The 24,663-nt window shown below is 30.4% G+C and overlaps 1 protein-coding gene across 2 annotated transcripts; it reads left to right on the top strand.

Moving 5' to 3' along the window:
* Positions 1–19,537: 19,537 nt before the first annotated feature.
* LOC114413312 (auxin response factor 2B-like) lies at positions 19,538–24,329 on the top strand. Of its 2 annotated transcripts, none has more exons than XM_028377638.1 (15): positions 19,538–19,993; positions 20,069–20,181; positions 20,299–20,394; positions 20,498–20,518; positions 20,629–20,784; positions 20,897–20,981; positions 21,071–21,161; positions 21,279–21,443; positions 21,559–21,678; positions 21,839–21,914; positions 22,004–22,175; positions 22,278–23,215; positions 23,298–23,488; positions 23,588–23,791; positions 23,894–24,329. In XM_028377638.1, the coding sequence occupies exons 1-14, from the start codon at positions 19,849–19,851 to the stop codon at positions 23,757–23,759; spliced, it is 2,541 nt and encodes an 846-aa protein (XP_028233439.1). In that variant the 5' UTR covers positions 19,538–19,848; the 3' UTR covers positions 23,760–23,791; positions 23,894–24,329. The 2 variants fall into 2 exon arrangements, with proteins under 2 accessions (XP_028233439.1, XP_028233438.1); XM_028377637.1 differs by having other exon boundaries at positions 19,541–19,993; positions 20,498–20,554.
* Positions 24,330–24,663: the final 334 nt, after the last annotated feature.

The following is a 24,663-nucleotide window of genomic DNA, read 5'->3' on the forward strand; positions in this document are numbered from 1 at the left end:
TATCCCAACCTTTATTATTAGGTCAAACCTAACGGGAAACAAACATCTTTGAAATAAAATATTAAAAAATACTAATTATTTTACTGTGAAAATATTAGGAATCTTTTAATATATAAGTTGTATTAAAAATTATATTTTTGTAAACAAATTTAATTTAATTCTTCTTTTATAAATTGAATTGAAATATAAAAAAAATGTCAAGATAAGAAATTCGAAAAGGAACCCCAAAAAAGAATGAAGATCTCCAATGGTAATCAATAGAGATGAAGTTAGGTTCTTTAACCAACAAAGAAGAAAAAAGAACATCTAAAATACCACTAAAATAAATGAGTCTGAGGTTCGTATAATGTTTTAGTGAGCGCAACTAACACTGCCCAAATCAAAAATCATACTTACCTCAATTGTACATTCATACCAATGCTTTAACTGTCGTATGAGTTGAACTCCTTCATAGTATGACTCACTACTTTAACTTCAAATTCCTTTCTCACTTTTGTTTCCTCCCAACCTATATCAAGAATTTAGGTGGTAGATGCCCACGGAAATGGATATAATATAAATCTGATGTGACCTGCACAACCCTTTTTGAAAAAATTATATCGTGCTTTTGCACCAAGTCATACTTGCGATGATACTAGCATATGATGAAATAAGATCCTATAAATGACTTGAGTGCAATATGAATTAAGGGTGCTTAACTCCCTATGCTGTACTATCTTAGTTAGAGTCTGGTTGGCATTAATTAGTTAAAAATTTAGTTGAATTAATTATTTACTTAGTGAGCAGTTTGTTACTAGTTAATTATTTTCTCCTGTACCTGTTCGGTTTATTTTGCATTTTTTTTCCTCTCAAATTGCTCTTCCTGTTGTTATGCTTTTCTAAGAAATGTTAGGCACATACCTTTTAGCAAGCTAGATTAAATAATGGGATAAGCAATAAAGTATATTTAAACCTTCAATTAAGATATACTTTTTTTTATAACAATAGCTCTAAAAACATTAATTTATTGTATTGTTCTATTAGTTAAAAATTCAAGTGAGTTGAATCTTAAAGACTCATCTGGATCAACATTTATTGCATTTTCTTTTTCTTTAAATGACTAGCAAACCAGAATTGCCTAGACTTTATACGTGCACATATGCATGAATAATACTATGTTAGAGTTACCATTTACTTTTTAGGTCGAAAAAAATGGGTAGTTGAACATAAATAGTCCATTCAATATTTGATAGAGCTCACTGAAAAAATTACCTATATACATAACTAGTTGCGTACTAATGAAATTCACACAACAAAGATGAAACTAAGAAAAATATTTAAACAAAATGTCAGACTTGATTAATAGGAAGATAGTATAAGGAGATATAAATTATATACAATGTTCTACACTTGATTGATTGGTCTGTAATAAATTATATACAATGTTCTACACTTGATAGCATCGATCAAAATACCCTAATAACTACGAGAAAAATTGTATTTTTAATAATTATTTTGGGTATAGTTTTAAGAGAATGAAACTTGTAATAATTAAGGGAAAAAGCTGAATGACGGTGACCACGGAAGAAGGTAGTAAGTGGTAATCAGAAAGCTAAGACAATAGAATCAGACACGAGAATACAAGAAATACATCAAGTTTCTATAGTTAGTCAGACAAATGAGACAACTACCCTCCTTTGGATAGTGTTACATTATACAGACCAATCAATCAAGTAGTTAGTTTATTAGGGTATTCTGATAGATGTTATCACCTGAAATACGAAGTTTAACATTGACTGGTCCATTAGAGCATGGCCTACAAACAGAAATATAATATAAAGATGGATCAGCTTAGATGATATTGTTTGTTTAGGTGTTCAATCAGTTTTATTGTTATAGAAGATGTTTTAATGGATTGAGAAAAAAAAAATATTTATAAACAATTTATAATTTTGATTCTTAAATGATGTGAAACTTTGTAATTATTGTTACAAGTCTCACAATTGAGACTAAGGAATAAAAGTGGTCTAAACCTTCTTCTAACGTCAATATATACCTATTGACTTTATCATCAAAGTCCTTTTTCAAGAAAGCATTCAATCGGACGAGTAAAGAATTTGATAAAAACAATTTCTATTAATGTTTTTTTATATCTTTTTTACAATTAAATAAAAGGTAAGAAGAAAAGAAGAAGAAAAAATGGGATATAAAATAAGCGATGTTGTGGAGAGAAATGGAGAGAAAAAAAAAAGGAATGAATCGTAATAAAATATTGTAAAAATATATTATAAAAATACAATAACTCGAAACAAAAACAGCGACCTCTAACTGTTTTGCAAAGAGTTTAGTTTCATATTCATAAGGGGCAACACTTGAGTCAAATACCGCTACCTCATTGACCTTACATACCCTTTTAATTTCCCTTCAATAATGAAAAACAAAAGCAATTTACCCATTCAATCTACTTGCCATTCAATCCCATGTTTAGTAGTTACAACTTGCAAACTTATAATTTATAATTCTTCCAAGAGGATGAGATGAATGATGCAAAATTCTGAAGAAGACATTGTCATCCTAATGCTTCCACGTTATCCACCATGACCAAAGAAAATGTGGAAAACAATATAACAAAAATGCATTATATATTCCAGTTTGTTTCATCTACAAAACCCCTTGGAAGCTAACTCTTGTTTTTCGTCGGAAATGATTATCTAAATGGATTAATTTGAGAGTGTGTTTGGATGTAGAAATTTAAAATTCTGAGAAATTTTAAATTCTAAGAATTTTAAATACTTCAATTGAAATTCATTTATTTTTAAAATTTTGTGTTTGGATAAAAAAAATTAAAATTATGAGGATGAAAAAAATGAATGAAAAAAAAGAGAAGATATGGTTGGTGTGCTAGTTATACGTGTTCTCTATGTTCGTACCCGATCGATATTTTAGGAGCTCAGACCGTAAGAAGAGAATTTCAATTTCTCACATAGAAGGAAATTGAAATTCCAAATTTTTAGTTGTTTAAAATTTTATTTTAAAATTCCAAAATTTTAAATTCTTCATAAAAAACATTCAAACAATGAATTCTAAAATACAGAAATTCAAATTCTCTAATAAATTACTTTTCTCAGTTAAAATTCTCTATCCAAACGCACTCTAAACAAATTTATTAAGATAGAAGATGGCACACATATTTGGTTACTTTTAGAACCATTTATTTTAATTTGTATTTTTCATATTTTTAATTCAATCAAAAATGCTTTTCAGCCGAATAAATGCCTGCAGATGAGATTAGTATCTATATGTAAATTGTTATAGTAATTTATTTAGTATCTCGTTATTAATTTTTTACTTTACAAGTCATTTAGTAGAATCATCTTAATTAGTTAATTTAATTTTTTTTCTATCTAGATTTTTATTTTATTTTTTTAATGAACCGCGAACCAATAATTTCTCTAATGGATCAATATTAGTTTAATTTTTAAACATATTAACATGAACGCGTTTCATCATTATAATTTTTTTTATTGGATTGGTCAATTAAAACTTCAATGTGCAACTCATTCTTGTTCTTCAAGTTTACGTTTATTAAATATTTTTATATAAAGTATGAACATGTTTTAACTTTTTTCTTTTCAAAATTTTATTGGAACTATGTAACAAATATAGACTATAGCTGCATAATGTGAATGATTGCAATAAGACAAACCCATGGATGGAGTCGTATGATTAATTATGCTGAAGTGTAATGGGAGAAGAAGAAAAATGTGTGATCACTATATTTTATATTACCTTCTTCCCTTTGAAATAACAATAAAATTTCCCTTAGCTCATCATTCACTGAATATGAATGAGCTATATGTTGGATTTTGTTCTTTTTCTGGCTTCCTTAATTTCTGTTATTTTATTTATTTTACTGTATTCTCCTTTGAATCGAATGTCATAGAAAGAAAAATGAACCCCTTTCTTTTGTACCAAATACAGAGCATCGTTCAACTTTCAACTTTCCAATAGTGAAGCTCCACGCAGCCAGGAGAAGGCCTATCTGGCGTAGGTTCACATGTGATGATATGCAGAAAGAACAATTCAAAGGCACGGGAAAAATGTGGAACATAGTGGGTATGTGTGGTTACAACGTGATATAAAAACGGATTGTGATATAATTATCTGAATTGGTTCTGTAAAATAGTAGCTCTAGATTTGGTAATTGTGATATAGATTGGCTATAAAAATGGATTGGCAAATTTTTGTTATATATATACAACAAACTTTAACTGTTTTATTACAGTTTAAAAAATATATTTTCTATATAAATTGTGACCATAAATAATCTACATTGATTCTAGTCATAGTTCATATAATAAAAAATTAAGTACTCACTATCTGTATCTATTTATTCTGCATTCCTCTTAGAGCTTATCTAAAAAATCGATTTAAAAACTTTTTGTTTACTAGTGGCCGTAAGTCTATGGCCATGAACATATAATTCATCAATACAGAAACTTTAAATTTGAATTGATAGCCCCTTGATTTTGATTTAAATTATAATAATGTTCAAATTTGACACTCAATTCCATGTTGTTTGGTAGTAAACAAGTCATGTATGCGTTACCAAAGAAGAAAAAGTAGCTAGTACCAGCTGTAGCTACACATTGCACAGACAACAGTTTTATAAATAAGCCGACCCAACTAAATAATTATGGCTACGTACGTACTCTAGTGATTTATCATTATTCATTATCTTGATGTCATCAATATCAATCTTTTAATAACTTGTTTAGAATAATAAAAGAAACTCACTGTGACACAAAAACAGAAGAAACAATATAGAATTATAATAACCATCTTACCCCTTATATGCTTATCTCTGGGCCCTAACCAATTTTGATGATGATTAAGCATGGTTCTATAAAGAGGAACACCATTTTTTTAATTCAATTTTTTCACAACAGAACCCCATCCCAAAAATCTATAGATACCTCAAACAAATGACCGTAACTTGATTGCATTTAATCAAAGGTGTAAATTTATTATATTTGTCTATTGTGGCTATCATGTAGAAAGAGATAACAACACTAACATATATAAAAGAAAGGTTTTATGTGATTTTTAGTTGATTGTTTTTATTAGTTATTTTATTTTGGTATTTTAAGTTTAAAAGTTTTATTTTGATCTTTATATTTTTAAAATATATAATTTTTTTAAAATTTTTCGTTAAAAATATTAGTGTCTTATTAATTTTTAAATTTTAAAATAGTTTAATGTCACTTTTAATTTATTTTGTTTCCTATTTATTTCGCTTTGATATAGTATATTTTAAAAGTTTTATTATGATCTTTTATGTTTTTGAAGTGTATCATTTTAATTTTTTTTTAAAAATATTTGTATCCATTTTGATTCAATGAAACACATCGTTCAAGTGTGAATGTTAGATGAAAAATTTTATACTTGTCAATATCTCATGGTGGAGATTTTGCTTGTAGATTTCACAAAATAATCAGGGACTTCCTCATTCAAATTTAGGTTAATTAGTGAGTTATGATTATATTTTTATCCTTTTTGAAGACAACTCTGCTCTAATCTTTCTTCTTTTTGTTTTCAATAGTATGATATGGTATGTGGAAAAAAAATGATTTTTTAATGAAAAATATAAGAATTTTTCGTGGTTTCAACCAGATTTTGTGTTGACGTGGTTTCATTTACGCGGTATACATATTATTTATATCATAACGAAGCACTTCTTTCTTCAAAGGGTGAATGAGAATAAAAGAGTTCTATTTTTTTAAAACTTTATAAAAAAAAAAGTGTTTTATTTAAAGTTAAAATTAACCCCAGCTGTGTGGACGAGACTGGATGGGCAGCAGCTGCTGGCATGGGCGGTAGTGATATTGGTATTATATTTGTAATTTGACAGTGATTGGTGATGGATCAAAGTTGTGCTATTTTTCTATTCACTCAATCTCAAATTCCACATTCGGTCGGTAAAAACAAAACATGGACAGAAACCCTCCTGCATCTCTGTACCTAAAATAAAATAACGCTCGTGCATCTTCATACATTATTGGATGCTACTTCCTGTTTGTTTCCTATTATATGCTCTAACTTATTCATTATATGCTTTTTTATGAACAAATATTTTTGGAGGCGAGAGGTGGAAATTTCAATATCAACGAATAAGCATCAACCAAAATCCATCCTCTCACTTATTAGAGATAACATGTTAATAAAAGATCGTCCGCAACATTAAAATCTATTCTTTTGTCAATATTATAGTTTATCCAAAACAAAAAATATATGCAAAGATAATATATATATATATATATATATATATATATATATATATATATTAAATACAATGAATACAAGTGGCACTCTAAGTATTTACAGGGTTATCGGTTTATCCAATTAATTAAGGTAACCTTCGTTTACAATAATAAGTCATTCCTCACCCCCCATATAAATTTGTGACATTTATGATACATCAAGTTGGTAAGCACGTTCTTGAGTTGAGTTCTGAAATGGGAGACGGGGGGAGATTCCACGATAATGTCTCTTAAATAAAATAAATACTAAGCAAGAAATATTTATAAACGTATATATGAAGCATAAATAAAAAAATATATTATATATATGGAGCAGCTTTTACTGATTATTTATTGAGAAAAAGATATATATAATACAGTCATTCAATCACCACTTATATGTATAATAAAGTGTAACATAGTTATCTAATGACAACTATAGTGACAATATAAAATCAGTATACAGATATTAGACTCTTATTTATTATAACTTGGCCGTTAATGTTTCTTAACAAAATCTTCAAAAGATTGGAGGAAAAAATTAGGACTTAGCCCATAAAAAAATTAAATTCCTATCTTTCTCGTGTAATCTGATGGCTATTTATGTATATTCATATAAAATAAATTTGATATAAATTCTACAAATTTGTAATTTAAGGCAAAATTTTGTTGGAAGGCTCGAAGGAGAACAAAGTAGAGATGCAGAGGTTCTAAAATTATCTAATCTAGATTTTTGTAACCTTCTGGTCTCTCCCTTGCCAATGAAGGTATACATAGTGAAGGAGTAATGTGTCTTATTGCATTATAACTCACCCAAACGTGCAAGCCTCCTAACACAATTTCACTTATGATTGTGATTATTATTAATTAAAATTTAGTGGAAGTCTAAAATCCCATCAACTTAATTTCCTCGATCCTTCGATTGCTCAAATGATCTTATTTTGTTTATTTCCTGCTTTTCTTCACCTCACACTAGCTAGCTCTCTAATTCCTTTTCCATTTCACTTGTTGGGCCCAGCTGACTGATTATTTTTAACAAAAAAATACTTTAGACTTTATAATTTGCAATAAATGAAATTTTATCCTAAGATATAGTTTCACTTTCACTCCTTTTTCTATTCAAGTATTTTATATAAAGGAAAATCAACTCAAAGTATTTTTTTAAATAAATAAAAATACACTACTAAATAATTTTTCGCAAAAGTGATAACGATATAAATAGGTGAAATGTGGAGTCTGGAGGGACCAAAGACGTGTATCTCGTTCATAATAATTATATGAAAAATTATTTTGTTGGTTGTATCTACCGACGTCGGCAAGGTATGTATAGAGTAGATGTTTAAGATGTTAAGAACATTTTTTTTTTGGGACAAACATGTTAAGAACATTATTATTTATAGAAGCATTTTCACTTCTTATTTTATCTACTAGTGTGGTATCCGGGCCTCCCTAAGATAACATCTATATTTAAGCATGTTTTAAAAGTAAGTAAAAAATGAATATATATATATATATATATATATATATATATATATATATATATATATATATAATTTATTGAGGTTTCTGTTATTAAAAATAAAAATACTTATTTTGTCAAAGAGAGGCAACACCTAGTTTTCTAAATTGATACTTCTTTTGAACTTATATATGGTAAATAAAAATAATTAATTTCATACTAGTTAAAAAAGTTAGTTGACTTTAATTAATTTTGGTTAAATGTAAATTTTGATTCATTATTATTTAATATTATTTTATTTTGGTATATTAAGTTTTAACATTTTTATTTTGATTTTTTTGAAAGATTTATTTTGATCCTTCATGTTGGTAAAAGTTTTATTTTGATATATTAAATATTAAAAGCTTGATTCCTGGTCATTTATATTTTTGAAAGTTAAATATTGCTTATTTCTTTTTATTTGTGTTAGCAAACATAAGGGTTATGTTAACTTTAAAATTTTAAAAATTAATTTTAAATAATAACAGCTAAAAATATCAATGTTTTTTTAATGCATTCAATCACCTAATTAACCTCCTGTCATTTTTTTTTTTTTTTACAAACTCCATAATTATCACAATATAAACAATGCCAGTACTGTCCATTCAAGTTTACAACCTCCTTAGCACTACAATCATCACCAACAAACAAAATAGATTCATAATATTCATCCATCAAACAATACCATTGCGTCACCTCATAGTCACACTAGACCCAGCACCAATATAGATAAAGAATGTTAGGTCCCAACAGGAATGAGAAACTTACAATTAGAGAAAAATCTTGAGGAATCTTAGACAACTGCTAGAGATACCACTTTTTTGTTGAACTAGACACGTGAACCCGCTTAGAGGTAAGGGATGAATTTATCGCAATTAGGATTAGAATAAACATGTGTAAGGATCCTTAAATGACCAAATTTGGATTTATTTTTGGATGTTAATTGTATTAAAATTATTCTTATATGATTATGTGAAATTGTTTGAGGGGTTTTACTTCTCATGTTGTGAAAAATATTTTTGTATAATTTGTATGTATTTTGGACAAGAAGTACTAGATTAACATGATAAATTGTTATAATGAGATTATAACATTGTTGCTGAGATTTAGCATAATTGCAAAGTTGAACATGTGTTAATTTTTTAGATATATATATAAACATGTGATGGTAGATTGTGACGTTGGGATATGTTAAAATTGTGGACATAAAATTTGGTTGTAAATAAGTGTGTGGTTACACTTAATGTGACAATACTTGTGTGTGTGAGCTGTGAATTATACAATAACCTGACTGATGTTTACATTAAGAAAAGTATTTATGCGCAGTGTTAAAGGGAAAGTGTAAGATTCCTAGTTAGGAACCTAAAGTGTTAAACTGCAACGCAATGTGTTAAACGTGTTTAAAATAAGAATGTGAGGTCGTGAGTATTATATAATTCATGAGCAGTGTTTGCGTGCAAAATTTGTTTTAGGAGTTAGACCTAATTCAGGAAGGTGAGACTGTAATGGATTCTTCTGAGTTTAGGTCTTGAGGGTAAAGACACTTGGTTTGAGTGCTCCTTTAAGTCTATGTTGATCTCATATGATTGGAGCATTTTCACAAAAAAATAAGGTGACCCATTGAGAGGGACTTGACATACACATTGTGCGGTGTGTCCTGTTATGCACTACTAAGCATCCCAGTGTGATTTTTCACTGACATGGTATCACATTACATATAAGCTTGAGTCTTAGTATAATTATTACATAACGCCTACTATTATGAAATTGGTGAGTGTTATTACGTTTTGACCCGAGTATGTAATTCACGTGTTATGTTATGTTATGAATACTTCTATAATTTTTTTAATCATGTCTTTTTTGATTTGTACTTTTTTTAGAGATGTGATAACTCACTCCTATGTGTATTATTTGTATTTAAATCCTGTGATGGTATCGAACCTTATGTTCGTGGGAACAAATCACTAGGTGAATGACTTAAAAAAAATCTTTTGCTAGAGGACGTTGAGATATAATGCTTTAATAGGAAGTGACATTAGGAATGAGTTTTTATTTTAATTGTATGATTTATTTTATTTTATTTTATCTCACTGATGTAACAATTTTTTTTTTGTAAATTTTGATAATATTGTTTTGAGCCTAATATACTTTTAATAAAAAAATTGCATTGATGCATAAAAAAATGATAGTAGGTGAGAGAGGGGTAGAAAAAAGAAAGGTAGCATATGGGTAGTGGAGGATGACGAAAGAGTGCTCCATCTCTACCCAACCAAACTCACGCAACCTGCGTGATTGGATTAGGACGTAACCAATGGTTTGGGTTCACTTCCCCCAAAATAACTGCAGTTCAGTTCAGTGGTCCACTCACTCCAATGCCACGTGCTGCCCCACTCCACTTTTCCATTTTCATATAACCAGATTCAAACCCCGTTTCAAGTCCGTAACGTTGTTTCTTCTCGTAACGGAGCTAACGTCAATTGCCAAGCAAAACCGCCGACTGGCGCGTGGCGCCGACAAAATAGAATTAACATTCACTTTCGTGAATATTTTTGTGTTGTCGTATAATACATAATTGGGTAAAATATGTCTTCTAATTCATGTAAAATTTAAAAATATTAATTTTATATTAATTTACTTCATGTAAAAATAAATGTATTTTTATTGATTTTTAATGATAAGTCTATTAGAGGATAATTTGATGTGTTTAATAAAATTATGCATTTAATTTAATTATAAATAACTTATAGCGACTAAATTTTTAAAATGAATTAAATAATTTATATTAGATAAATACTCCCAAAATTTTATTTTTTATCATTTTCTATTTGTAATTTTTTTTATCACCTTATGAGTGATTTTATTATATTTTCTGGTAAAGTTATTGAGACAAATAAAGTCATGATAAATTTTGATGTTTTATGAATGTGCTTAAGAGGATAAAAAGAAAAAGTAATTAAATTTATTAGCTATATTAAAAAACATTCTCATCAAGTCACCTATGATGATGGACAAAAATGTTTTCATTTTTATAAATACTAGAAATTTTTTTATGAAAACAAAATTAATATTTTTTAAAATTTATAGAAACTCCTATATAATTTCTATTTTTATTCTTAAGGGATGTTTGAATAACTTCTCACCTGATATTTATAAGAAAATAAAATAACAATAACAATAAATGTTTTTATAAGTTAAAATTAATTTATACATAAATAAAAAAAAATTATAAAGTAACTTATTCGTAGGTTGATTTCACTTTTTCTTTATATATTATTTTCTTACAAGCGCTTACTGCAAACTTTATTCAATAAGGAGATATTCGATAAAAAAGAAGTTTTTTACACCTAAAAATTATGTTTCTAACAGTGAATAAAATTTATTTGGTTAAACACTAAGAATCTCTAAATGAGTTTCATAGGAATTAAATAATTATACATATTTTTATCGAATATTTTAATTATTTATCATACTATTATATAATTTAATAAAGGATAATATTATATTTTTATTGTAATAAAATAACCATTAAACTTGATAAAATAAGATTCAGGCCTCCTTCCATAGGAAAATTTTCACGAAAAAATAATTAAAAAACATTTATGAGAAACATAAATTTCCTGTGAATATTATTTTTTAAAATACATACCAAATATGGAAAATTATTTTATACACTCTTCAGTTTTTGTTTTTTTCTTTCTAGTGTCTCGAATGAATGAATAAAAAAAAGACAATCTAAAAGTTTTGGACCTCAAAATTTGTTAATAGTTTGCTCGAAGATAATGATAACAATAATAATAACACTAACGGATGGCATGTTTAGTGATTAAACATAGCAACTTACAACCTACGCATTGTGAAGCTAATAATCAGTGATATATTAATATATAAGCTGTGGAGTGTGTGGTTAGTAAGATTAGGGGAAAAGAGGAGATTAAATAAATGGAAAGTTTGGTCTGTGGGTTAGGGGTCAAAGAGTGGAAGTTGGGGGATCGTAGAAATTGCTGTTGCTGAGGAGAGAGGAGGCATAACCAAATTGGGCCCACAACTTACATTTGTTGTAATCCAAATAGGCGACATCCACTCCGGGCCCACTTTAGTCCTATCTACAGCTAGCTACTTCTGTCCTCTACGCTCCTGCCATCTGCATTTACAACTCCTTCAATTTCTTACATTATAAACCAAATTAGTCTATAAACTACTTAATTAAACCAATCTTAATAGAATGGATATTGTTCTCTCAAAATAATTAGAAATCCTAAACTATATGTTAATTTCAGAACATAAACAACTATTTTAAAATGAAACTTCTTGATGAACTATGAAAAATATATTTATTTGGTTAAAGTATGCTAAAACCAAACATGCTTAAATTTGTAATTTTCCCGGTGAACATTGCAAATTTGACCCTTTCTAAGGGTAAATACGTCAAACAAGTATGTATAATGTCAGCTACACTATATTTTTCTTATTTAAAATATTACGTCTATTTTTTCTTTATCTTTTTTTTATGTTACTTTATCTTGTTATCTCAAAAAGACTTTACAACCTCAAAAAAAAAAAAAAAGACTTCACAAAAATTATATATAATATGGGATATGCACGTGTATATTGAGTATATAGTATACAAAATAAGAATTATGGTTGTAAACTTGTAATTTATGAAACAAAACAAGTGTCAAGCGGATCAAATGTTAATATGTGCTACTTATATTGCACGTCTAACATAAAGCTGCTTATTTAAATATAAAATATCTTTATATTTAAATGGTTCATATTTGAATTGATAATGAAAACTATTAGGTAAAAATAATATTATTAAATAATTAGAAATGGTTTAAAGTATAGTTTTTAAAATAGTTATATATTAAGAAAAATAATAAAATTATCATACACAATAATTTATGATCGAACAATATTTTAAAAAATATATATTTTGAATACATTCTAATTAATTTTTCATAGTTGAAAAACAATTTAGTAGAAAAATATGAATTCAAATCCTTTATGTTGATGGATAACATGATATACAAAGAAGGACATGATGTTTATTAAATATAATTAATTCAACATAATGGTTAATTGATAAAAAATTACTTTTTCTTTAATATAATCACACTATATATTAATTGCTGTCCAAAAAATATTACTATATATTAATTAACAATATGTGAAGTTGTAAATTCTTCAAAAAATACAGAATACAAAGGTAGGTAACACGTGAGTCTGGAAATATCTATAAATCAAAGTCCATGCATGTATTGTCTTTTTTTTTTTTTTTGAGGCAGTCTTTGTACTATATCTAATTGAAGTTACATTATTTATTTATACATAGTTATGTCTTGAAATTAAAAAAAATCAGGATAAACTACAACAAAATCATCTAAATTTATTCTTTTTGCAGTTCGTATTTGAAAACACTAATCATAATTAATATATTGATCTTATTTTCTCCACATTTTTATATCACGTAAGTTATCATATTTATCATTTTATCTTTCTTTTTTTAAAAATTTAATATCTCTTTATTTCATTTACGTGGACTGTCCGGTTATTATTTTCCTAATATCCACTTCATGTCGACAACCCAATCGCGTAAAGTTTTTTGTTCTCTAATATTTTTTTAATCATCACATATAATTTTTATTTTTTTTACTAAAATAGTCTAAATTATATTCAAAATTATTAAATTAGTACAAATTTTTAAAATAAATGCCTAACTAATTATTTTTTAAAACAATATCTAGGTCAGAGATGATCGGACATAACATGTTCCACTTACACATTATTTAAAGAAAAAACACGCAAGTCTTATTTCATTTTCATAAAATTAAATAAACTTGCATTAATTTAATGGTTTTGAATTTGAATTACACTAGTTAATGAAAAAAAAATCTTCTGAGCCTTTATAGTAGAGTCGTATCATGTGTACTTAGGAGGGAAAAAAGAAAGAAAAGAGAATAATGTGTGACGTGTTTGTCTAAAATGAAACCATAGCTAGGCCATAAAGAGTGCATGGCTTGAAATGCCCAAATTTGTACGTGTCTGCTTTGAATCCGTTGGTCTAAAAATAGCTCTGGGAGTGTTTCTTTCCTCCTTCCTCTTCTTGCTCACAGGTTCTCAAGAAAGGCCACCAATGTGTGTAGAAGAAATAACGCACATTTCAATTCGCATTTTCCCTGTCTCCATGACTTCTCTTGCTTCTTGTTTTCTTTTCATATCTACCATCTTATAGTTTTAATTCATTCCAAGAAGATAGTTGAAACACGTGCACGTTTATGTCTAGGGTAAGTCACATCAATCAGAGGTGTAATATCCATTGCAATTTTATATTGAAGTTTTTTTTTTTTAAGTATAACTTTAAAGTTGTAAGAATTCTTTTTGACCGTAAAGTCGTAAATTCTTTTCATTGAACTCATAAATTAATTTTCAATTTTTATTTTTCTAAAAAATTGTAACTAATTTTTTATTTTAAATTTTTAATGAATTAATGTAAGTTAATATTAGTAACAATTTTTTAAATAATATATAGTAAATTTTAATATTTTTTTTAAAATTTAATTCTTTCAATTTTTTTAATTTACAAAACAGATAATAAACCTTAACAATAATAAAAAATATAGAAAATATTACCATATCAAATAAATATAAAAAATATATTTATGCATAATTTTTATTATAGACATTATTAAATAAATATTTACGACAAAGATTAAAAGTGATAATGGATAAAATTTTAGGAGTTTTGACCCATCAAAATTTAGATTAAAACTAAAAGCATAAATTCTAAAAAATTTAGAAACAAAAAAATACTAAAACCTTTCGAACAATATACCAAATACGGAAAATATAATGAAAATAATATAATATTAATTTTTTAGTTGTTAACGAAACTTATTTTTTATTATGTTTATCATCCTTTTTATTTAAATATTAGTTAAATTTTATAATTTTCATGCAAATAAATTTAATAAAATAATTTTCACACAGTCAAAAAGATTCAAAATGTTATCTCAAATTTGAAAATAATAATAATTTTATAAAATTATGATAACTCACCTTATAAACATAAAAAAAAAACTAAATTAAAATTTCAAACATAATAGATCAAATTAAACATGTAATTTAGTATTTTGATGCATAAGAAAAAGGGTAACCTAAAAAGTTATGCACCCCAATCCCCAGTGGGCCTATGGTCTTTTGACATTTTGCTTTAGGCAGTGATTTTATATTTATATTTTAAAAGAAAATAAAGAATATTCCTTTCCTTGTTGCTTTGGACCATACAAACCTGCTCTATAGTGCCATCACAATACACGTGGGTCCCGTCCCTAATCTCTAGTCTGTGTCTCCACGTGACATGCCTTTACCTTCACTTTCTTCCCTCTGTCTTAATTTTACTGTGTCTTGTATCGATTTCTGGCAGCATGCTTTGTATTCTTCCCACAATTCCATTTTTTATCATCTATATAATAAAACTACAAAAATTAAGATAAATATATACTTATCATTCTTATTTTATTTTTTGGAAATTAATTCAAAGTAAATCAATTCATCCATAATTCATATTAAAATTTCTTATCATAACCATCTTTTTTCTATCACTGTCCTTTTATTCTGTCAGTTTGGTCTGCTAACCAACAGTTAAAAATTGGAGTCATAACTGTAAAGTCTGTAAGACTATCTATAATAACAATTATACATAAATATTCATTTATTGAAAATATTTCACCAATATTTTTTTCTCTAATTCTCTTTTCCTATCATATTAAGAATATTATAATATTTATATTTATTTTTTTCCTTCTTTATAGGTGTCTAATAGTATAATAGATATCCATAAAACATCTTTTATACCTATGAGTTACTAGTAAAATACCGTAATTCATTCGCCTCTCCCAAGTTTTTTTTTATATCGTATTTCATCATCAAATATATTTATAAATTATCTTTCACATCTTGTTGTTTCTCTTTAAGATCTAAATACAAAAAAACCTCTACAAATTATTTTCCTAATAATAATATCAATTTATTAGTTTATCTTTTTTAACACGTGGTTCGTTCATTATTTGAATAAGTAAAAAAAAAAACTTAAGAAAATATTTTAAAAAATGACAAAGAAACTTCAAAGGGAAGTTCTTAAAAGAAAAAAACTAAATAGGTTACGGAGTATTTATATATGAACTAATCTCCCTAATAATTTTCAGGATAAAAGCCTCGAACAATATTTATACTTATTTAATAGATATATTTTAAATGTTGTTAGTAATATATTTTTTTATATCAGCTAAAATTTATGTGATCGAGCATTGTTAATTTGAGAATGTAACTTATCGAATGAGAAATAAAACGTATATGTTTAACGAGGTTTACATAAATTTTACTTGATAGAGAAACCGTAACGTGCGCGTTACATCTCTTTGTATTCTTAATTCTTAATTTTATATATAGGAGGACTAGCGAGGGAAAAAAAAAAGGAGAAACTTTGTTCTCATTCCTCGTTAATTTTTTCAAATTATTCTCCCTTCTATTTATTTATCTTTTGTTTGTGTTGACAAGTACGATGCTCTCTGCATTTTTTTGGTGCATGGTTCAAATACACGACTAGCCATTGATTGGTAATCTGTTAGCAATGGCACTTTTGCGTGGTTCAACTCACCTTAATGAATGATGACATAAATTATACATTGACCACCCTAAATGGTATATAATGTTTTTAAATTGGCAACCGTGTACGTACAAGAAACAAATAGATTTGAATCGAATTAGAAGAGAGAATTAGTAAAATAAAATATTAGTTGTTTGCATATGAGAGTCAAGATGAGAATGTTGTGCAACGAAATTGCTAAGCAACTACTCCAAGTATCCAACTATATATTTTCAACTTTGTCATACTCATTTAATTAAATATTCCTACTTTAATTAAGAAGAGTTAATAAAGTTCCTAAAGTTATATATATATATATATATAATCTTTATAAAATCTTAATTTCATAGTTGATAGGGCGTTGAAGTTTTTGCCATCTCATGTAATATTGCTTTAATCACCTGTCCTCCAATATATACATGTCTCTCACGATATATATATGCATTATAGATGTATTTAATATGGAGGTAATTGCAAGAAGATGTGTCGTGTTGTAATTAGTTTGTAAGTGAAAATTCGATGCATTTATGAATCGTGTCTAGCATTAGTCCATGAAGATTTTTTTTTCGGCGCTTCAACTCAACAAATACTCATGTCAAACACATGTCAAACACCTGTCCTTTTGTACACTTGTATTCCCAGAAGGAAATAGAATTAGAAATGATCCTTGCAGTTGTAATAATCGATTTCTTGTTTTTTTTTTTACATATATTAAAAAATGGTGTATATATAGTTCCGTAAAATTTGTGAAAATATTATTCATATGGCACTGTAATCTGATTTTTATTTTCCCTTTTTCATTTATAAATTACCAAAGATATGGTTGAACCTAGGAGTATAACCCCTTTCAGAAGGAAGTCGTTTAAAATTCATCTCGAGGAAAAAATGTGTGAATGAAAGTGAAAGAAAGTACAGAGAGACAATTACAAGAAAGAGATAAAAATTAGAAATCGAATTACAGTTAGAACTGTTATTGATAAATCAAATAAATTGCCAATTTCATCAGATATTTGCAAGTGTCACTAACACGTTCAAAGCACAGTCTAATTCTGTGTTTGTGTGGTCCGGGATAATTGATAATTGATAATTAAAATTCCCACGTATGCATGAGTTTTAAAAATAAATTTACAAATGATCGGTGAGTATAATTAAATAATGCATAAAATATCTTTCTACGTATTTATGCATATCTTCATTACAAGCTTCGTGACCCTTTCATGGCGTTAAAAATAGGAAATGCTTCCGTATTAAAAAAGGAAATATAGTTCAACTCTTTGCTGACGAGTATACACAATATGCGTGCATATTCTTCATAAACTTTCTTGAACTTGACAAAGTTTTATTCGGCTTTTTTGACGGAATAGCTTCTGGACTCAATCAAACAAGGTAAAAATTTGTAAAAGGGAGCCATATTTGCAAAATGAATTCAACTCCGAATTTTAAAGGGATATTCTACTAGTGGGACTTTCCTAGTTTGAATGGTAAAATTAAATGATTTTCTGACTTTTATCCCTCAGCAGATAGAAAGTCCCCCCTAAGTTTCATAACAAAATTTTAAATTAATGTTAGTATTATCATGGCTGAATGTGTAAGTCAGTTAAATTAATTAGATTTAAAAAATCATTTAAATTCCTGTCTATTATGTAATAATGATTTTAACACGAGTTACACATACATTATAACATGCATTAATATTTTAGGATGTGCTAAAAGACTAATTAAAATGAAGGTTATATGTTGTTGTCATTTCAATAGCTGTACGTACTTTTGTGTGAGAAACATATGAGAAATATAGAACTTTAAGGTCGTATACGTTTTTGTGACATATGTAATAATGTATTAATTCTAGCTCAAAGTAACGTCTAAGTGAAAACATTTTTAATCTTTATCTTTTTAAGATTTTAATTTGATTATTTCAAATAAAAATATACAATTTTGTAAAAAAAAAAAATTGTTTATCAATTATTAATGCATTTATTCTTTAATAGTAGCTGAATTACTTTATTAGTATTCCTGTTTTGTAAATTTCAAGAAAAAACTTTTGATTTTAAGAAAATATATATTTTTAGTTTTTATACTTTTTTGGTCAAGTGTAATGATCTCTTTATTTTATACTCATAAATTTGATTCTCAAACTTAAAAAAAGAACATGTAAATTTAGATATTTTAACTTTTTAAAAAATAATGAATATTCTAAGAAGAGAAACTAAATCGTTTTATAAAGTTTAAAAATCAAATTAATTTATATATAAAAAAACAGGGCCTTCATAATATTAAAACCACTTTTATTCCTGATATCAATATACTAAATATATTGTATAGGTGAAAAAAAGGCGAGTATATTATTAATCAGTGTTAAAATAAGGAAGTTCAATGGTTAACGCAAAATGAATAAAAGGAAAAAAATCCTAGATGGAAAGGGAGCTTCGATTACGATGTCAATGTGCATCAAAAGATCAAAGACGCAAATGGGGCGACAACTGCTGTTCAGTCTGTACAGTTGTGTGTGGTGCCCTACCGCCCTGGCGCATCAAAGTTCTTATCACAACCGGTTCGCCAAAAATTAAAATAAAACCAGCTAATATTTCTAGGTATTTAATTGAAACCATAATAACCCATAAATCATATTACATCAATCCTTCTTATAATAAAAAAAATCAGTAAAAATGATGAACTAATTCCCAACAAGAATTAATTATGGGTATCTCTAACATAATAACAAAAAACATTGAATGCATGCATACTAAAAAAGAAAGAAAAAGAAAAGCAAAGCATGGTTAAGTTGCGCGGGTGGTGTTAAATGCGCCCTCTCATTACAATTGCATTTCGCTGCCCGTCCACAGCACGACAACGCCATTTCCCAATAAAAACAGTGCAACTTTCCCGCGACCGTCAAGACACACGCCGTTACTTCCCCATCCAATACCCTTCTCGTTCTCGTCGTATCCTAACGCCGTTACCACTAACACCTTTCAGTGTACGAGGAGCCGCCAAGGGGATCGCTTTGTTTGCGTTTCCCTGGCTGGGAAAAGATGCCCACCGGGTGTAGCCGGTTGCTAAGAGTGGTTAAGAATTGACCGCGGTTGAAATCATTGCACGCTGTTTTGACCACTCTGGTTAAGTCACCCCCTCCGACAGTGGTTCTGGTGCTGCATTGCTACCCATTTATCAGCTGAGAGAAAAAATAAATACTAAAATAAAAAAAGAAAGATAGCAAGAGAGAGAAACTAAGACAGAAAGAGAGAGAAAGAGTGGTTGAAAGCGTCCATTGAAGGTATAGAGAGAGAGGTTTTGTGAATTGGTGCTGCTTCGTGTCTGTTTATTTCCTCGCGAGGTTTGAATTCCGGAACAGTGAAGAGAAACGGAGGTTCCGATCCTGCGATGTGATATATGAGAGATCTGTGAGGAAATTGAACTGGAAAAAAAAAATGGCGACGTCGGAGGTATCCATCAAGGGAAATTCGGTGAACGGAAAAGGAGATAATAGTTCTGGTGGCTACACCAACGATGTTAGGAACGGTTCTGGTGGAGGCGAGGCTCGGAATTCTTCTTCTTCGTCTTCATCCGCGAGAGGTAACGTGGTCTTCCTCTGTGAAACCGTTAGGTTTGTGCCTTGTGGCGTGATGATAACTTGTTTTATGGTTTCAGACGCGGAAGCTGCGCTTTACAGGGAGCTGTGGCACGCGTGTGCAGGTCCTCTGGTGACGGTGCCCAGAGAAGGAGAGCGCGTGTTCTACTTTCCTCAAGGACACATCGAGCAGGTAGGTAACTGTACTTCCTCGGAGCACAGATTCGTTGGAGCTTCTCTTGAGCTCGTGAAATTTGGTGGGTTTCTATTTATGACGAGTGTTTGTTTTTATGGCACAAACACGCATTAGGTTGAAGCGTCCACAAATCAGGTAGCGGAACAGCATATGCCGGTTTACGATCTACCACCCAAGATCCTTTGTCGGGTTATCAACGTCATGCTCAAGGTAGAAACTAACCCTTCATTTTCTCTACTTTTCAAGAGCTAATTTGCTAAATTAAGTTGTTATTTATGTTATGGTGTTTCGTTTTTGTTAAAAAAAATTTCAGGCGGAGCCAGACACGGATGAGGTGTTTGCTCAAGTGACTTTACTTCCTGAGCCAAATGTAAGTTAATTACTTCCTGAGGTGACACGGACGACGTCGTTCTGATGTGTTTTTTTGTGGGATCTGAATGACAGCAAGATGAGAATGCGGTGGAGAAAGAGGGTCCTCCGGCGGCGCCTCCTCGGTTTCACGTGCATTCGTTTTGTAAAACGCTGACGGCGTCTGATACGAGCACTCACGGTGGGTTTTCGGTGCTGAGGCGACATGCCGATGAATGCCTCCCTCCGCTGGTTGGTTTTGCTGCTTTTTTTTTTACCCTTTTAGCTTCTCCTTCCACGTACTTTGTTTGTTTCCTTGTGCTGAAGTTGGGGGAGTCTTCCTTTGTTTCGTGTTTGTTGACAGGACATGACGAAGCAGCCACCTACCCAGGAGTTGGTGGCCAAGGATCTGCACGGGAACGAGTGGCGATTCAGGCATATTTTTCGGGGTAATTATTAATTACTGTTTACAGATCTTGTTTTTAAGTTCATGTTTTTCTGTTCTTTCTATATGACTGATGTGTTGAGTTAATATCAGGTCAACCGCGTAGACACTTGCTGCAAAGTGGTTGGAGTGTTTTTGTTAGCTCCAAGAGGCTAGTTGCTGGGGATGCGTTTATATTTTTAAGGTTGGTTGGTTAATTAATGAATATAGTTTTAGATTTCTCTCTCTCTCTCTCTCTCTCTCTTTTTGCTTTTTTTTGGTATTCTCTTCAGTGGCGCAGACTAATTTTAGAAACTTTCAGGGGTGAGAATGGGGAACTTCGAGTTGGTGTTAGGCGTGCAATGAGACAACAGGGTAATGTTCCATCATCGGTTATCTCAAGCCACAGTATGCATCTCGGTGTTCTTGCAACTGCTTGGCATGCCATATTGACTGGGACCATGTTCACTGTGTATTACAAGCCTAGGTTTGTACCTTGTTCTTGCACATGAATGTATGAATGATTTGAGTGTTTCTTTTTTGATTGATTCCCCACGGCGGGTTTACTCATCTATGGTAGTGTGGTCAAATTTGTTTTGCAGGACTAGTCCAGCAGAGTTTATTGTTCCCTATGATCAATACATGGAGTCTCTCAAAAATAATTATACCATTGGCATGCGGTTCAAAATGAGGTTCGAAGGTGAAGAGGCTCCGGAGCAAAGGTATGAATGTGTAGTGATTTCTCAAAAGCAATTTAGTCGTCTATGCTGATTTTCTTTTCTTCTCTTTCCATCGTTGTCTATGTAACTGATCAGTGTTGTATTATTATTAAACATATAATTTGAATAGAAGAAATTCCTTGACTTGGCATTATAAATACAGGTTTACTGGTACCATTGTTGGAATTGAAGATGCTGATACCAAAAGGTGGCCAAAGTCCAAATGGAGAAGTCTTAAGGTTGCATTCTGGCTTTTATGTCAACCCTTGTGTGTCTCTGTTGAATTGGACATGTTGTAATGGAGTTCCTTGTGTGATGTGTTTTCCAGGTTAGATGGGATGAAACATCAAACATACCACGTCCTGAGAGAGTTTCACAATGGAAGATAGAGCCTGCTCTTGCACCTCCTGCTCTGAATCCTCTACCAATGCCCAGGCCTAAAAGGCCTCGATCTAATGTGGTTCCATCATCCCCGGATTCCTCTGTTCTTACTCGTGAAGGTATGGATAAGTTGCTTTTAAATATCTGATATTTATTCGAGTTCTATATTTGCAAAACATTTGTAATTTTGTGAAGCCTGATCTGTTATCGGTGGTTAACAGCTTCATCTAAAGTCAGCGTAGATCCTTTGCCAACAAGTGGGTTTCAAAGGGTCTTGCAAGGTCAAGAACTGTCGACCTTGAGAGGTAATTTTGCTGAAAGCAACGAATCTGATACGGTCGAGAAGTCTGCTGTGTGGCCACCTGTTGCAGATGATGAAAAGATTGATGTTTCTACCTCAAGAAGGTATGGGTCAGACAGCTGGATGTCAATGGGAAGGCATGAACTAACATATCCAGATCTGCTTTCAGGCTTTGGGACCCATGGAGATCATTCATCCCATCCATCCTTTGTTGATCAAAATGGTCCTGTAGCTAATGTTGGTAGAAAACATTTGTTGGATTGTGAAGGCAAACATAATGTTCTGAGTCCTTGGTCTGGAGTGCCATCTAGCCTGTCACTGAATCTTTTGGACTCAAATACAAAAGGCTCTGCTCAAGGTGGTGATACAACTTACCAAGTTCGAGGGAATTTGAGGTATAGTAGTGCATTTGGTGAGTACCCCATGCTTCATGGACATAAAGTTGAGCATTCACATGGAAACTTTTTGATGCCACCACCACCATCAACTCCATATGAGAGTCCTCGTTCAAGAGAACTGTTGCCCAAACCAATATCAGGGAAACCTTGTGAGGTTTCAAAACCGAAAGACAGTGACTGTAAGCTATTTGGCATCTCACTTCTTAGTAGCCCCATTGCACCAGAGCCTTCTGTATCACAAAGAAATGTCCCAAGTGAGCCAGTTGGTCACATGCATACAACATCACACCAACAGCGTGCATTTGACAACGATCAGAAGTCTGAGCATTCAAGGGGGGGATCAAAACCAGCTGATGGTCTGCTGATTGACGACCATGAAAAGGTGTTACAAACTTCTCAGACACATCTGAAAGATATTCAAGCAAAATCTCATAGTGGTTCTGCTAGAAGTTGCACTAAAGTAAGCCCCTTTAATATCACATTTTAACTAAATGACAGCAATAAGTTTGCATGGAAATTTGAATCAAATGCTTTTATTTTAGGTTCACAAGAAGGGGATTGCGCTCGGTAGGTCAGTGGACCTCACAAAATTCAGTGATTATGGGGAATTAATTGCTGAATTAGATCAACTATTCGAATTTGGAGGTTTATTAACTTCTCCACAAAAGGATTGGCTTATTGTCTACACTGATAATGAGGGAGATATGATGCTTGTTGGTGATGATCCGTGGCAGTAAGGATATCTAACAATGACATCTTTGATTATTCTGTAATGGTAAAAAAAAAATCTTGACAATGACAATTCGTTTGCATAATTCTATTTTTAAATCAGGGAATTTGTTGCAATGGTTCGCAAAATTTATATCTACCCCAAAGAGGAGATTCAGAAAATGAGCCCGGGTACCTTGAGTTCAAAGAATGAAGAGAATCAATCTGCTAGTGAAGGTGCCACAGACACACAAGAAATCAAGTGTCAGCTCAATAATTCAGCTTCAGATACCTGATAATTTGTAGATTTGATTTCCATAGCTTCCAGGTAACTTCACCCTGTCCACATGAAATGTTAGCCCATATATGAATTTTGAATCCAGTTTTCCAGAAGAATCTCATGGTATAAAGATGTTTTGATTTGATACAGATTCCGGACTGGAGTGGAAAGTAGGTGACTGTCATAAAGCCATCCAGTTGGAGAATATGACCTGATGAAGAAAATTCTAATTCTGAATCTGACTGCTTTATCAAGTGACTGCTTGTGTTTGGAATCTGAATATGGATGGCATGAATGAGTATCCATCTAATTTTGGACCGTGTCGTGGAATTAGTAGTAGTAGTAGTAGTATATATATATGCCTTCCCTGTTATACACTCCTAATATAGTAGTATGTTATTGTGCCTTGTGCAAGGTGATAGGGGGTGTATCGGCCTTGCATTTTTCAACAATCCTACCTTGTACATAGTTTTACTCGCATCCTTAGTACCCAAACTCGTTAATGTAATTAAGTGTCATATACAAGGGCGGTTTATCTGATTTTAAATATGATTGTCTCTTATTTTAGTGGGGTAATTTGTGCCAGTATGCCTAATCATTGTGGATATTAAAATATTAGTATGCGTTTGGGTAGTAGATGTATTATTAAATTTTGCCTCTAAGTCTTGGCATGTGCCTTGCAGCCTTGGTGTTTGCGAATGAGTCCATTACCGCCATATCTTGTCCCAGGGTTTTCGAACCAGCGGCGTAGTTGAAGTCATGTAACGAGTGAAGAAAGTGGACACTTGGGGTCTCTGGAAAACCGATGGTTTGAAAATTCCTTGGTGAAATGTATTTGTGGTTTATCGTTGCGATGACACTGCTAGTTGTGGTGTAGTCATCTCTCTCTGGGATATGTGTAGCGTGGTTACGTGATAGAA

Source organism: Glycine soja, chromosome 5 (assembly GCF_004193775.1).
Source record: "Glycine soja cultivar W05 chromosome 5, ASM419377v2, whole genome shotgun sequence".
Classification (NCBI taxonomy): Eukaryota; Viridiplantae; Streptophyta; class Magnoliopsida; order Fabales; family Fabaceae; genus Glycine; species Glycine soja.

What these genes read in the sequence shown, in the direction of transcription:
- LOC114413312 (XM_028377637.1), top strand. Translation starts at nt 19,849, where the DNA reads ATGGCGACGTCGGAGGTATCCATCAAGGGAAATTCGGTGAACGGAAAA. An exon ending in GAAGAGGCTCCGGAGCAAAG is followed by an intron (nt 21,679 to 21,838) that starts GTATGAATGTGT and finishes TTATAAATACAG; the next exon opens with GTTTACTGGTACCATTGTTG. An exon ending in CCAAATGGAGAAGTCTTAAG is followed by an intron (nt 21,915 to 22,003) that starts GTTGCATTCTGG and finishes TGTGTTTTCCAG; the next exon opens with GTTAGATGGGATGAAACATC.